General features: G+C 34.4%; 1 protein-coding gene across 12 annotated transcripts in view; it reads left to right on the forward strand.

The window, feature by feature from the left end:
- Nucleotides 1-16,353, forward strand: part of subdued — a 37,632-nt gene that overhangs the window by 3,931 nt on the left and 17,348 nt on the right. For 4 of the 12 annotated variants that reach the window (XM_053744674.2, XM_053744675.1, XM_053744677.2 and 1 more), the window contains exons 2-5: nucleotides 9,848-9,945; nucleotides 12,058-12,153; nucleotides 14,806-15,022; nucleotides 15,353-15,418. In XM_053744674.2, the coding sequence (XP_053600649.1) occupies nucleotides 9,848-9,945; nucleotides 12,058-12,153; nucleotides 14,806-15,022; nucleotides 15,353-15,418 (477 nt within the window). Of the gene's footprint in view, nucleotides 1-8,571; nucleotides 9,021-9,847; nucleotides 9,946-12,057; nucleotides 12,154-14,805; nucleotides 15,023-15,352; nucleotides 15,419-16,353 lie in introns of those variants that run through there. The other 8 variants (XM_053744676.1, XM_053744686.1, XM_053744678.2 and 5 more) reach the window with 7 other exon arrangements.

Here is a 16,353-nt window from a genome sequence, read left to right on the forward strand (position 1 = left end):
CCTAATATATTTATATTTATTTGTATTTCTTGGAACAGTCACATAAGATTGCTCTTTGCGATTGATAAGCTCTTGAGTGAAAACAAACAGTAATGTATAAAAATTATTTTATAGCTATTGGTTAGTAACTGATTAAAATAGTAGTAATCATCGGGACAGATTTCTCCGCGTGTATTTATATAGTGATAACAAAAATTAATTAATGGTAAAATAATAATAACACTTTATGGTACAAATTAATTACATAGTATACATAAGTGCAAAATGTATTATCACATTTATCACACAACATGATTACACATCCAACAATTTATTTTATTGTATTTTTCCAGTAACGGGTAATATATATATATATATATATATGAATTATTAATATCCTATATTATGTGTCCCACTGCTGGGCAAAGGCCTCCTCTTTTGTCTCTATCCTGAGCCATTTGTTGCCAACCACGCTGAAACTTGTCTAAATCATCCCGCCATCTTTTTCGTGGTCTGCCGCGACGCCTGCGCCCTTCGGGAACCCAAGCTGTGGTGATCTGTGCCCATGTCTCTGGCGGCATTCGGCAAACATGCCCCGCCTAATTCCACATGAGCCTTGCAGTTTATTATTTTACATTATAGAAATCTATTATTTTAAAGTGAAATATGTCTTTTTTACTTTAATAATAATATTATCTTTGAATTTGTGTCTTTTTCTGTGTTTTTTGATTTGTTCTTTTATCGGAATAGAAAAAAGAACAAATCAAAAAACACAGAGATTTAAAATAGATCTTTGCTATCCATCTGACTAAAGTATGGCTGAAAACAGTGGCCACTACAATCCGTTTAGTCAACTGTGACCACACTGTATTATAGAAAACCATGATACTTTCTACTAAAATTCTTTATTTAAAAATAAAATAATGTATGTTAAAACATGTTTTATTATTCCCTAAGAAATAAAAGGATTTAAATACTACTAGTCATAGTGAACTTCCTACAAATTGTTTATTTCTGTCCAACATCATACCCTGACTATTAACACTGGTTTCAATGATTTCTGACTGGTTGTAATCCGACTGGCTTCAGAAATTATATTGTTTATTTACAAGATATTACTATGTGGTATGTTTGAAAAGATTATGCGGATACTGAAACTTTGCGACGCGACTTCTTTGTTTTTTTTTTTTTAAGTGGTCCAGTTAACACCTCGCGTGTCGTAATATCCGAGCCCAATGCGGGTTTGCTATGTCTGTTCAAAGCTTCATACCGCGATTTTTATATATCGAACAATTTATTTCGATATTTTCACAGTACGATGTTTTGTTTCAACGATAATGTTTTGCCTGTATGTTAACTAGTTCAATAAGTCTTGGAGCTACAAACCTTACAGCTTCGTTTCATTAGTCAGCGCGTGAGGTTAATGTAAGTCTGTGGTCCGGTTATTTACTAGTTGTATGGTGGGTGAATTTCACGACCGTTTGAACGCGGCGTGTAGCGTCACATTAGTGTCGCACATTTTTTTAAATAAGTAATCATTTTTTTAATAAACATTTATAAAATTAACATTGTACCAGTACTTTACTTATTTATAAAATATGATAATTAAATTGCTCTTACTGTGTATGGTACAATTTAATAAACACTAATGACAGCCCGCGGCGGAGTTCAAAACTCTTGTGAATTCACCCTGGTATATTGGTTCTATTTATTAATGTTAGTTCCAAAACCTCTTATTTTACGAGGTTTCACCGGTGTTACCACCGCTAGTAACCCCTCGGATGTGTTTGGAGAAATAAAGTAGCATGGATGGATATAATTCGATTAGAAAACGATACAGTTCCAAAAAATAATATAATGTTTCTCTTTCTATTATACCTCTTTTAAGTCATGCATTGCGTATGCAATGTGTACATTTAATAAAGTAATCAGTATTGATTACTTTATTAAATGTACACATTTGAGTACCTACTTATATTCTGTTTATTAGTTTGTCATGTCACTACTTGCAGAATGTATGCCTGTCATGCTAATCCCCAAGCTGGCTAAAAAAGTTAATTGCCAAATGATTATTAAGCTTAAGGCCGACGTACACAAGGCAAAATTAAATATCTACATTTAGTTCGCAGTTTCATTTGTTGATATACGAGTATAAATATAATATAAAAATACGTGAAATGGAAAAAAAGATCAGTATTATTGACGACCATATTAGATAGGATTTTTTTTTCTGAAAAAACATAAGTTAAGAATTTTTATGAATCTTTCTATTTTGATGGGCCTATTTTCAGTAAGATTCGTATGATTATGATATTATAAAAATGATATGGAAATCTCCTCTTGCTAATGATAACGAGGCGTTAGGTGTTTGCACATTTGTTTCCACATTCAGATCCGTTAATGAGAGCTGATTAGATTTCATCGGGAAAAAGGCTGTATTATTAATTTCTACAAAAAAATGTTAGGACGGTAAAATAAATAAAATATCTTCACTATTAATTTTACGATTTCTTTTCATAGTATAATAAAAATACTAGTGTATTGAATTGAAAGCTTCACATGAAGAAAGAACAGACGGCGACATGGATTGTATGAAAATTCAGTGATAGTGGATTTAAGATCACAGTTTCAGTTTAAGAGTGTTATTAATATTTAATTTAGTGGATTTAGTAGACTCTTTACAAGAGTGAGGGCACACTTACAAGATAGCTCGATTCGAAAAGAAGTGAGTGCTTATAATGACTACGTATTCCAAATAGTGACCGAGTTTTAGTATCTAACGTTGAAGGTTTAGTTTGTGCGTTTTATGATCGTTCAGTGTAAAAAAAAAGTGAGTGACTGAGTTTTGCAGATAGTGACTGAGTATTAGCACCATTCAATGTATAGGTTAGTTAATTAGCGCGCTTTAAATCTGTTCAGTGTCCAAAGATGAAGTGAGTGCTTATAATGACTGAGTTTTCCAGATGGTGACTGAATATTAGCCCCGTTAAATATATAGTTAATTAGTGCGTTTTAAGACGACAGTGTCAAATGAAAAGTGAGTGACTGAGTTTTCTATATAACTGAGTATTAGTACCGTTAAATGTATACACAGTTTGTGAGTTTGTAAACAGGTAAACAGTTCAGTTTCAAAATAACAGTGAGTGTTTATTGTGACTGAGTATTAGCACCGTTAAATGTTTAGGGCGTTTTAAGACAATCCCGTCAAATGAAAAGTGACTGGTTTGTCTCGAAAAAATCCGACTCGACAACAAACATTGTGTTCGCACCTCGCGCCCCCACCCAACCTCTAGTTTATTGTAAGTCTGAATATTATGTGAACGATAAGAATATTTGGTCCGAACATGGGGCAGTATCCTCTTCGTTTAACTACCTTTTGCCCGCGGTATCGCCTGTGTGAATTTCGACGGGAACATTATTTTTTTCGGTATGAAAAGTATGTCCTATCTATGTCGTTCTCCGTAGTTCCAATTTCACGAAGATTTGGTTAAAGAAGATAAAGCGCGAAGAGATAACAAACTTATTTTCGCATTTATTTTTTTACATACCTAGGTATATACATAAGTTTGGATTACGTACATTTTCTACACTTAGATTTTTATAGATATATTTATTGTAAAATTATGACTTTTAAATAACAATATATCCGTCCACTTAGTGTTTAATATTAAGAGAGTTTGATTAAAAGTAACTACTCGCGCCATCTAGTTTGTGGATTATTGACTGATTCAAGACGCGATATCGTCACTATGGAATTAGTAGCTAATGATCGTCTCACTGACATGTGATAGTTTGTCTTCGATAGAATGAAAATATTCAGTCGTCAGTTCAGTTAGCGAACGAATGAAATGGTTGAACAAGAGTCGGATTCAAATCTTGTTCAATGGGCGTTGTCTTCTTTAGATTCACTTAGTTTGGCGCTGTCGCGCGGTTTGGTCGTGTCGTGTGTCTTCGAGATTATTTATTAGGGAAGTGAATTACACAATTCACTTCCCAACTACACAGTTGATGTGTACACACGATAGTTATTGTTTTGTCCATATTGCTTTGAGACGATATTATAGTGAAGTGGCTGGGAGGCCAGTGAGAAAATACTTTGATTCTCTGTCATTATTAAGTCACTTGTCAGTTTAAAGTCAGTGAGCGAACAAGCTTGCGGTGTTTATGTTCTTTTAGTTTTTTGCTATCTATCAGCAATCCTGATGGATAATTGTTATTGGTTAGTTAGCACGGTGGGTCGTGGATCAGTAGACGTAACTGGCTGTCACGAACAGACCCGTGCGGGGCGGGGCACGGATCCTTGCCGTGGTAGGGTTTTGCTCAGATGTACGGACATTGACCCTGGATTTTATAGTCATGAGAACCATCACTTAGTATTTGAGAGTTAGTAATGGATGATGATAATCCGAGGCTATCTCAGTAATCCCTTGGTATTTTGAGATGTAACTTGAGATAAGAATTCTATTCATTCATTGGAAGCTGTGCGCATTATTTTAGAGAAATACCCTCATCCTGACAGTTAGTTATTAAATATGATAATTGGTCTTTGTCCCCGAAGCCCATTGAGTCGGCCATGTTATTATCCCGGAAAATACTATTCTTCCCCTTGGATTTGCGTAAAATCTTTATTGGCGCTGTGTATATTTTAAATGCGCTATGGCGCTAAATGCTATTTAAAAACTTTGCAATAAAAATACTAGATGGCGCTGTGTATATTTTAAATGCGCTATGGATATTTTATTTCAACTATCCCAATCCCATTTTAATACGAAGAAAATCCTATTCCCGAGGACATTAAAGCGGGCGAAGCCTCGGTTAAACAGCTAGTACCATATATTTTAAGTTTACAAACTACAACAGAAGGGAATGAAGAGAGAAGAGACTACACGACACGTACAAGAAGTAGACTTTTAAGATGTACAGTATACGTTGTGATGCTATAATCACACTGTATACTGTATATTTTAAGTTTACAAACTACAAAAACTAGAAGAGAGAAGAGACTACGACGCAGCGTACAGAAAGTAGACTTTTAAGATGTGCCGTATAAAGTGAGATTGCACGATCTCATTTTATACTGTATATTTTAGGTTTACAAACTACAACAGAAGGCGATGAAGAGAGAACGTCGATGCGGACAAAAATACACTTAATATGTACTACAGTATACTGTGATGCTAAAATCACACTGTATCCTTATACTAATATTATAAATGCAAAAGTTAGTTTGTTACCACTTAACGCGTTATCTACTGAACTAATTTTCTTGAAACTTTGCATATATTAGAGTGAGGAGAAGGATTATTGACTATTGTTCCCCTGGAATTTGCGAATAATTTGTATTCTATTATAGGTGGCGCTAAATGTTAATAAAAAACAAAATATTAGATGGAGCTGTGTATATTTTAAATGCACTATAGATATTTTATTTCAACTATCCCAATCCCATTTTAATACGAAGAAAAAACTGTTCCCGAGGACATTTGAGCGGCTGACGCCGAGGGTAAACAGTATTAAGTTTACAAACTACGATAGAAGGCAATAAAAAGAGAAGAGACTACACGACACGTACAAGAAGTAGACTTTTAAGATGTACAGTATACGTTGTGATGCTATAATCACACTGTATACTGTATATTTTAAGTTTACAAACTACGAGAGAAGGCAATGAAGAGAGAAGAGTTTACACGACGCGACCTACAGTAGACTTTTAAGATGTACAGTATACGTTGTGATGCTATAATCACACTGTATACTGTATATTTTAAGTTTACAAACTACGAAAACTAGAAGAGAGAAGAGACTACGACGCAGCGTACAGAAAGTAGACTTTTAAGATGTGCCGTATAAAGTGAGATTGCACGATCTCATTTTATACTGTATATTTTAGGTTTACAAACTACAACAGAAGGCGATGAAGAGAGAAGAGACTAACTACTTCGATGCGGACAAAAAATACACTTAATATGTACTACAGTATACTGTGATGCTAAAATTACACTGTATCCCTATGCTAATATTATAAATGCGATAGTTAGTTTGTTTGTTACCACTTCACGCATTATCTACTGACCTAATCTTCTTGAAATTTTGCATATATTAGAGTAAGGAGAAGGATTATTGACTATTGTTCCCCTGGAATTTGCGAATAATCTGTATTCTATTATAGGGGACGCTAAATGCTAATAAAAAACAAAATATTAGATGGCGCTGTGTATATTTTAAATGCGCTATGGATAGTTTATTTCAACTATCCCAATCCCATTTTAATACTGAGAAAATCCTATTCCCGAGGACATTAAAGCGGGCGAAGCCGCGGTTAAACAGCTAGTACCATATATTTTAAGTTTACAAACTACAACAGAAGGGGATGAAGAGAGAAGAGACTACACGACACGTACAAGAAGTAGACTTTTAAGATGTACAGTATACGTTGTGATGCTATAATCACACTGTATACTGTATATTTTAAGTTTACAAACTACGAGAGAAGGCAATGAAGAGAGAAGAGTTTACACGACGCGACCTACAGTAGACTTTTAAGATGTACAGTATACGTTGTGATGCTATAATCACACTGTATACTGTATATTTTAAGTTTACAAACTACAAAAACTAGAAGAGAGAAGAGATTACACGACGCGTACAACCAGTAGACTTTTAAGATGTACAGTATACGTTGTGATGCTATAATCACACTGTATACTGTATATTTTAAGTTTACAAACTACGAAAACTAGAATAGAGAAGAGACTACGACGGAGCGTACAGAAAGTAGACTTTTAAGATGTGCCGTATAAAGTGAGATTGCACGATCTCATTTTATACTGTATATTTTAGGTTTACAAACTACAACAGAAGGCGATGAAGAGAGAAGAGACTACGTCGATGCGCACAAAAAATAGACTTCATATGTACTATACAGTATACTGTGATGCTAAAATCACACTGTATCCCTATTAATATTATAAATGCGAAAGTTTGTTTTCTCTTCACGCGTTATCTTTTTAACCAATCATCTTGAAATATTGTATATATGTAATTAAGAGTATGGAGAAGCATATAGTGTATTTTTCATCCCGGAAAATACTATTGTTCCCCTGGAATTTGCGAAAAACTTGTATTGTATTGTAGGTGGCGCTAAATACTAATACATTTTTTTGCAATAAGTATACTAGATGGCGCTACGTATATTTTAAATATTCTATGAATATTATTTCAACTATCCCAATCCCATTTTAATACGAAGAAAAAACTGTTCCCGAGGATATATAAGCGGCTGACGCCTAGGGTAAACAGCTAGTACCGTATATTCGAAATTTACAGACTACAACAGAAGGCAATGAAGAGAGAAGAGTTTACACGACGCGACCAACAGTAGACTTTTAAGATGTACAGTATACGTTGTGATGCTATAATCACACTGTATACTGTATATTTTAAGTTTACAAACTACAAAAACTAGAAGAGAGAAGAGACGACGACGCAGCGTACAAATAATAGACTTAAAATGTGCCGTATAAAGTGAGATTGCACAATAACATTTTATACTGCATATTTTAGGTTTACAAACTACAACAGAAAACAATGAAGAGAAAAGAGACAACACAAGAAGTAGACTTTTAAGATGTACAGTATACGTTGTGATGCTATAATCACACTGTATACTGTATATTTTAAGTTTACAAACTACAAAAACTAGAAGAGAGAAGAGACTACGACGCAGCGTACAGAAAGTAGACTTTTAAGATGTGCCGTATAAAGTGAGATTGCACGATCTCATTTTATACTGTATATTTTAGGTTTACAAACTACAACAGAAGGCGATGAAGAGAGAAGAGAGTACGTCGATGCGGACAAAAATACACTTAATATGTACTACAGTATACTGTGATGCTAAAATCACACTGTATCCTTATACTAATATTATAAATGCAAAAGTTAGTTTGTTACCACTTCACGCGTTATCTACTGAACTAATTTTCTTGAAACTTTGCATATATTAGAGTGAGGAGAAGGATTATTGACTATTGTTCCCCTGGAATTTGCGAATAATTTGTATTCTATTATAGGTGGCGCTAAATGTTAATAAAAAACAAAATATTAGATGGCGCTGTGTATATTTTGAATGCACTATAGATATTTTATTTCAACTATCCCAATCCCATTTTAATACGAAGAAAAAACTGTTCCCGAGGACATTTGAGCGGCTGACGCCGAGGGTAAACAGTATTAAGTTTACAAACTACGATAGAAGGCAATGAAAAGAGAAGAGACTACACGACGCGTACAAATAGTAGACTTTTAAGATGTACAGTATACGTTGTGATGCTAAAATCACACTGTATACTGTATATTTTAAGTTTACAAACTACGAGAGAAGGCAATGAAGAGAGAAGAGTTTACACGACGCGACCTACAGTAGACTTTTAAGATGTACAGTATACGTTGTGATGCTATAATCACACTGTATACTGTATATTTTAAGTTTACAAACTACGAGAGAAGGCAATGAAGAGAGAAGAGTTTACACGACGCGACCTACAGTAGACTTTTAAGATGTACAGTATACGTTGTGATGCTATAATCACACTGTATACTGTATATTTTAAGTTTACAAACTACAAAAATTATAAAGGGAGGAAAAACCACCTCGACCGGTAAAAAAGTAACTACAAAAACAGGCGCCAAAAAGTCGTTCAGTGAATGATCACCCTAATCACACAACACAACTATGTATAATTATGTAGTATCGGAAATTCACAAGTTAACAAAGGCGACACTTCGCTCCTCGGAGTCATGGAGAGATGTTTGCTCCAATTTTTTCCTTTATTGCACTTACATAAGAGCAAGACAAGATAGTGTCAGTGAGACGGTATGATTCAGTAACAGTTAACTTGGCTACAAGGTCGGTGCCACCATTAAAATTTCAAGTTTTGTGTGTTTTAACTATGATGCGATGGTTTATTGAAGTTTTGTGTTATGTTACATACGATTTGTCATCGACTAGATGTCTGCAGACCAGACGGGGTAAATGCAAAGTATGTGTTGTGTGTATTACGTGTGTACTTTCGACCAATTTGTGGCCTGTATTGCCGTCAGTGATGGTTATCTTAAATACATACAAAAAGCATGCCTTTACGTGGATTACCTATGTACTTAGATGTTAGTATAAGTTTATTGCTGCGATTGTGCAAAAATCTTGTCATTAGATAAGCGTCTTTTTATTTTCGTTAATTTATCAATTTAATATAATTTATGTATTTTGCGCATGTAATTACTGTTATAAATTACATAAAACGCGTATTTTTAAGTTTCCGTTTTCGGCCTCCAGCGAATGTGCATTGTTATCAATTTTTTGCGGCCAATGAGTCACTCTTCAAGCAAAGCAAAGACTATCCATTCTTGTGATCCAAACAATCATGGGTTACTCATCAATTAATTCGTGAATATTCTGATGAGTGAACGTAGACAGTGTATTTTTATTTTCTTTATGTCGGCCTTATAATTTTTATTCAAGATCAGATGCGAATGAATTGATAAAAATGTGTTATTTGTTATGAGTTTCAACACTTGCTTTTCTGGTTTTCAAAATGCACATACAATTTTGCTTAGTATTTGCTGCACGAGATAAACTTGTGAAAAAATCATTATAAATTACTATTAGAGCAACAACAATTTTTTAAATTGAATAATTGAACGAATGAATGTTTCTCGTTCGTATATATAATTTTACTTAGTATTTGTCGCATGAGTTAAAACTGAAAAAAAAAATGCATGAATAAAAATTATTATAAAATCCTATCAGCGAAAGAAATAATTTTTGAAATTAGATGATTGAACGAATGAATTTTTCTCGTTCGTTCAGACGGAGAGGGAGAGGGAGGAGAAGATGGCGGACATCCAGGCCATGTCCGTGTTGAGCATGTATCAGGACAACATGTCGCAGGACATGAACACAGACCGGTGAGTCGCATGGCTCGATGCAACTGACAAATTGATAACACGCGCACTGTAAAAAATATGTTCGCTGCGTTACGTGACGAATTCCGCCCATCTTTATGTTATATCTGTCAGTATGTTGCAAGTAAAGTTTGTGAGAAAGGCAGAATACCGCTTACTTTCAGAATTTCATATAGCGCAGTGGACATCATACTATGTACATGTGTTAGCAAGTTAGTTTAGTGGTGGTTCACTATTACCTGTCCCCTACTGCACACAGTGTTTCAAGAGTAGGCGGAAAACCGAAAAACATTTTTTCATCGTTTTAAATCTTTCCATATTTGTAAAGTATGGCCTTGCTGTATATAATGGCGGTTGGCCACCTGACTTTCATCCTGCTCGAGAAATGAACTATAGCTCTAGGATGCAGAATGAGGGAGAGGGACTTGCATTTACATTAGTTAACATTAAATATAGCTTTATATTAAATAAGAACACATGCAATTTTTGTTTTATATCATTTATAGTTTGTACATTCAATTAAAAACGGTGTTTAACAAAAAATACACATCAATATTAAAGACAACTTTATTATCGAAAATATTTTATCAACAATGGAATGTGGCTCAGCCTAAAGATATTATTTCGAATATTTTATCTAAAACATGAAGATCACAAACATGTTAATATTACGTCATCAATGCTTTTTATCGCCTTCATGAAAACGATTAGGTTACCTGCACTGCGCTTCGGCCGGCTAAGTAGCTATACTTTGTGTGCTAAATGCTTATGTCATTGTTAATTTTGTGTTTTGTGTTGTTGACCTGTGTTTACGCACCTATATTCATGAACAGACATGAGGATATCAAGTTTACTTATTAAATTGCAATAACTGAGTACCTACCTATATCCTGTTGTCTGAGCGTTGGGTAATAGAACACACATCAAGCGAAAGTGTAATATAATGATGTAAATATTTTTTTCATGATCCACTTCGACTTATATGTGTGTTCGCCTCTGGATGTCCGTGGTTCAATTCCCGGCGCGGAAAAATACCTACATGTTCAACTGCTTTGAGCTGGTTGTGTTGTCGAATGCATAAAATGTGTTATGTTTTGTGTGATTTCGGGTTTTGTGTTTGCAGTACAATATTCAAGAAATATTTTGGGCAATTATTTTTTTATAGGCAATGCATTTTTAATTGCAATGTGACTAACAATAACCAAAAATACATAAATATGGTATTCTATTCAGCTTAAACTTAGAGTATTGACATGAGGTTTAACACATAAGGCTTCGAATAATCAAAACTAGAACAAAATAATTAAAAATGGTCTGGGTATTGAAAACCAAATGAGATATTTTACAGTCTGGGAGAGAACGCTTTTAGCATTAAGTTATATATTCGCTATTTATTTATAAGTATGTTTTGATTTAGAACAATAAAGTTAAATGTACAAATCTATGGCAGATTAAAAACGAACTTCAACATATTTGGCCCAGACGGTCCTGTGCCAGACAAAATCAATAATGCATATTCCCGGGCCGACGATGTCGCATGCACTTTGCAGCTTCCCCATCCCACCAAGCATTCCCTATTGGCGGCTTCGAACAAAGAAAATATATATTTTTTCTAATTTTGAGAAACATAGTTGTTCGAAATTCAAACATTGCTTTTTCTGAACAATACAAAATAAAATTGGAAATTTGATATTCTATTTTTACATTGTTTTTTTTATAATGGTTTCTCGCACATAATATATATACGAGTGTCTGACCCGAGATTTTTGTTTAAGTATTGTTATTTCTGAACAACCACTCAACAAATATAGTAGACAAACTTCTTGTTAAACAAATAATAATTAAATGTCAAACGATCTCAATAAATCGATTCTCAGTAAAGTCTCCCCAACATTTGCCCAATCAAAACAAATTAAAATTATACTTCCAACACAAAATCGTGAAATGTCTAAACTGTTATCGTATTAATGTATGGGGGTATGTATGGACGATGAATAGTCTGTATCTGGAGTCTTTATTTTAATCCTTTAGTCAATATTCCTCCACACAAATAAGATTCCTAGTCTGCTCAAAATATGTCCAAACATTGGCGCTTCGACCCAGCACTGGTTTCAGGGACAACGGTAGCGAGGCGTCCACGCGGCCGGCCGAGGAGTGCTGCGATCCCGTCCTTCCTAGCGTCAGCAATGGCAGGAAAATCAACCATTGCTCGTGAGTAAATAGAAAAAACAAACGCACTATTTAGGCGCTACGGTATTTACCAAGTAGTCGCATCAATATGAAGTATAATTTTTATCTTTGTGTCAGCAAATATTGCTTGTGAAATATTAGGGTATTTTCACATTAGGCAGACACAGTATCGCGTCCTTATGTAACGGTACATGGGTTAAGAAACTCGAAGGCCGGGTTTAGATGTATGATGGTTACTTCAACTTCACATTAGAAATTTTTTTATATACAATTTTAAGAACTTGACCCACGGTCTGGTCCTGGTTCTGGATAAAAAATACTTACAATTTGATTCTAATAAAATGAATTCCTAAATAACTTATTTTAATTTTGGGATTAAAATTTGATTTTAAATTTGATTTTTGATCAGGTATCGCTTGACCACATTTTTAAAAACAAAAGATGCCCCAATATATATTTAATTCATGGGTAGTTAATGGGTAGTTAGTAAAATTATATTTTATACATGTACCCATTGTACCTACTTAAGTTTCTGAAACACATCAGTAAATATTTAAAGTAAATTTAATCACAGTAAACAACGGACATAAGGAAAAATTTTGCACAAAAATACATGTGTAAAATGGTTTTCAATGATGTATATTATGTGATAAATAATATTATGAATAGCACAATAATTTATTTCCATTTAGATTTCACGTATTGTTCTTTTGACAAATTAAGTTAGGGCGGTGATTGGTGTATATGTTTTATGTTAAATTCCCATGAATCCTGAGTTTCCTGATCATTATATATTCATCTTACTGTATACAGGGTGATTTTTTATACATTAGCATTATTGTATCTATATGCTCAGTCGATGGTACTGAATAACTTTTCGTATGGAAGCAAGCTTGGAATCGCGAAAAAAAAAACCGCCGATCCATTCATTTTCCACAACTTAGGTATTGTTATACCACAACTTAGTATTAATTTTTGTATAGAACAGTAAATTATTTTTTCGCAATTTCGGAGTTAGTCCCATACTTAAAGTTGTTTAAAATCATGAACTGAGCATGTAGACAAAATATTGCCAATATATAAAAAGTCATCCTGTATGCATTGGCACTGACTCAACGAGGGCCAAATATTTCTAAAGTCCGCACCACGGAAGTCCGCGCGCTACAGTCGCTGACAACAACATCGTAGCCGATATGTTATTGATATTTCCACATATTGCCGCGAGATTTCTTTAGCGGCGCGTACGCTTTTATTCAAAGCCAAAGCATTCATGAATTTGACATTTTCGCGTAAAATTTTAAATTATGTAGTGTCTTTCAAAAACTGCTTAAGTACTGTTAGCATTTCGGAACGACCCCTGCTGACAAGAGATATCGAAAGTAACAAAACTTTGTTTGTTCCTTCCAGCAGGGCTTACCACGATTATTTTATTAATATTTTTTCCCAGTAATGTAAAAATACACATAAAGATCACACTATATAAAGAAATCGTATTCCTTCGTTGTCTTGGTGTGGACCTAGCATTATATATGTTCACTGTGTATCGTGTATGTTCTAATTAGTCATAAGTTTCACATTGTATGTCTGTATTTTGGTCATAGGGTATAAAAAGTCATAATTTATGTTCTCCACGGGGATTTGCATGTTGGGTTGGAACGGTGATGTTAATAACTTTAGTGACTAACAAGCATTTGGCATGCCTCCTAACTATTGGTTAATACCTACATTAGTTTTAACAAATATTGTGACGTTCCATGAGAAAAGGTATCTTAGTGACCCGGTCGCTATTATGCGCATCTATAATAAAAGTGATCTAGTGAAACGTCACAAGCGACTTCCCTCCATAAGGTACCTTTTATTGTAGAACGTTACTTCACACATTGTGTGATGATATTATGGAATGAATTACATACTCCGTCTTAGTACCTACTAATTCCATGGATGATACTCTTTTTAGTGACAGACGTCAGTATTATACAAAGTTCCATTATCCTAAAAATATTTCAACTCAATATGTATGTTACTCAATATGTTTGTTACTCAATATGTTTGTTACTCAATAAATATTTTATTATTATACTAGTGGCACGTTCCGACTGCGCTCGGGTGAAAACACAATATTTATACACCTAAACCTTTCCCAGGAATAACACTATCTATTGATGAAAACTGCATGAAAATCCGTGCAGTAGTTTTTGTGTTTATCTCGAACAGACAGACGCGGTAGAAGACTTTGTTTTGTAATATCTAAGGATTATACAAATTTATGAGTAACAGTTTGAGTGATATCCATAGTACACGGGTAGAATACAAACTGGAATAGTATATAGGCACATTTTGAAAAAGTCTACAGGGCCCAGCTAGTTTTGTATCAGGACACAGTGAATAACACGCATTATCATATGGTTTTGGTTTAATTATCCATATAATAATTATGAATCATTTTTAAACTGTTATCACGGTCACTAAGGTCGTTCGGTTTATTCACAATAAACTTATTTTAAGTCGAAGCTATTTTTTATTTCTATTACCCAGTTGTACACTGGAAATTGTAAATTGAATAACTATTTATATACAATTTTTATAAACGCGTATTTTCAAACCATAAGAATATGGTACAATTCCAGGCGTCGTATAAAGGTCGTATAAAGGAACCTGCGTTTCGTTTCACAGGATAGTGATGGGAGGAGTGTTAAACAATCCCTCGCTGACATTTAACGATGGCGTGAGAACAATAGACTACGTGCTAGTGTGGGAGGCTGGTAAGGAAGACGCCACCACTCAGGAAGCGTACGAACAGAGGCGGATCTTCGAAGAAAACCTGGAGAATGAGGGGCTCCAGCTCGAGAGAGAGGCGCCACCTGAATTACACGGGTTACATTTCATTAAAGTAAGTAAAGTTGTTTAAATTCACATGCTCGTAAATTCAATGACGATTGGATGTAAGCCGTTTAAATTTGGATTTTAAACTCTAGAGCACAAAGTGAAATGTCCTATGAATCTTCGTCTTATTTGCTCAAGAGCGTAAAATAAAATCTCATAAAGAAGTAGTATATATCTTCCATTTTCTTAAATAGACATGCAAGCTACTTGCCAGTTAAATAGCTTCAATTGGAGTATATACATTTGCAAGCCAAACTTGCAAGCCCCTATGTTTTTTTCTTAATATTGCATGCCCGTCTGATTTAAATAACATTAATCATATCACTTTGTATTGCAGGTTCATGCACCATTTCAAGTTTTAAGAGATTACAGTGAAATATTAAAACTAAGGATGCCAATGAAGGTATGTCGTTAAATACAGAATAAGTATAAATATATAAGTATACATGTCGCTAGTAGTTTCAAAAAGTAGTAGCTTTCCCTGCTTATACCACCCTGGTAATGTTTGACATATGTCTTTATGCTTAAATTCAACTTCAGTTACATAGTATTTTCAATTGTAAATACTACTAAATACTTTTATAAAATTAGTATTAGGAGTAATTGTTTTATTATATTAAAGACTTCAATTTATAGCCGCTTTATTGGTCTACTAATATTTTTTTAGCTTTATACTTTTTAAAAGTTGAACATTGTAGAAGGGACAAAATTTATTTATTTCTAGAATAGAGTCAAGATGAATTCGATCAAATTACTTATTTCGAATGCCTAATTTAGTAACCACTTTGGCACACGCTCACAGATCTTAGAGTAATGTGTAAACCGACTTTATTGATCATAGATGATTCATCAGATAGTTTCGTTTGGTCTGACTATAGCGACGGTTGGGCGACATAATGTCTCAATCAGAAAAATAGTAACTCATTTTATGGCGCGAAAATACTCGTCGACGCAAAGAAAGGGTTGCACAATTCGCAACTTTCCATATCGTTATAATATTGTATTCATCGATTTTAAATACATACGTATGCGTAACGTTTCAATTCTCAATGGCCATCGGGTCGGGTTTAATTTGCAAGGGTTGAGTCCAGCCAGACAGGACATCAAGACAGGGGTGTCAGTGGCGACGTAAGTTGAGAGCGCGGTTGGGCGATCACCCAGGGCACTAGATACAAAAAGGGCCCTCAGTTTTGCGGAGGCACGTGGGTCGTAGAACCGTCGTCCATTCTTGTGCTTTTGTGTCCATTATTTTTTGGAGATAATATTACCTTTTACAATATAGAGTGAGGTCAGACCAAACAGCTGTCAATCATTTGTGATGTCTCCATTGCATCGCAG

This window comes from Plodia interpunctella, chromosome 5, assembly GCF_027563975.2.
Source record: "Plodia interpunctella isolate USDA-ARS_2022_Savannah chromosome 5, ilPloInte3.2, whole genome shotgun sequence".
NCBI lineage: Eukaryota > Metazoa > Arthropoda > Insecta > Lepidoptera > Pyralidae > Plodia > Plodia interpunctella.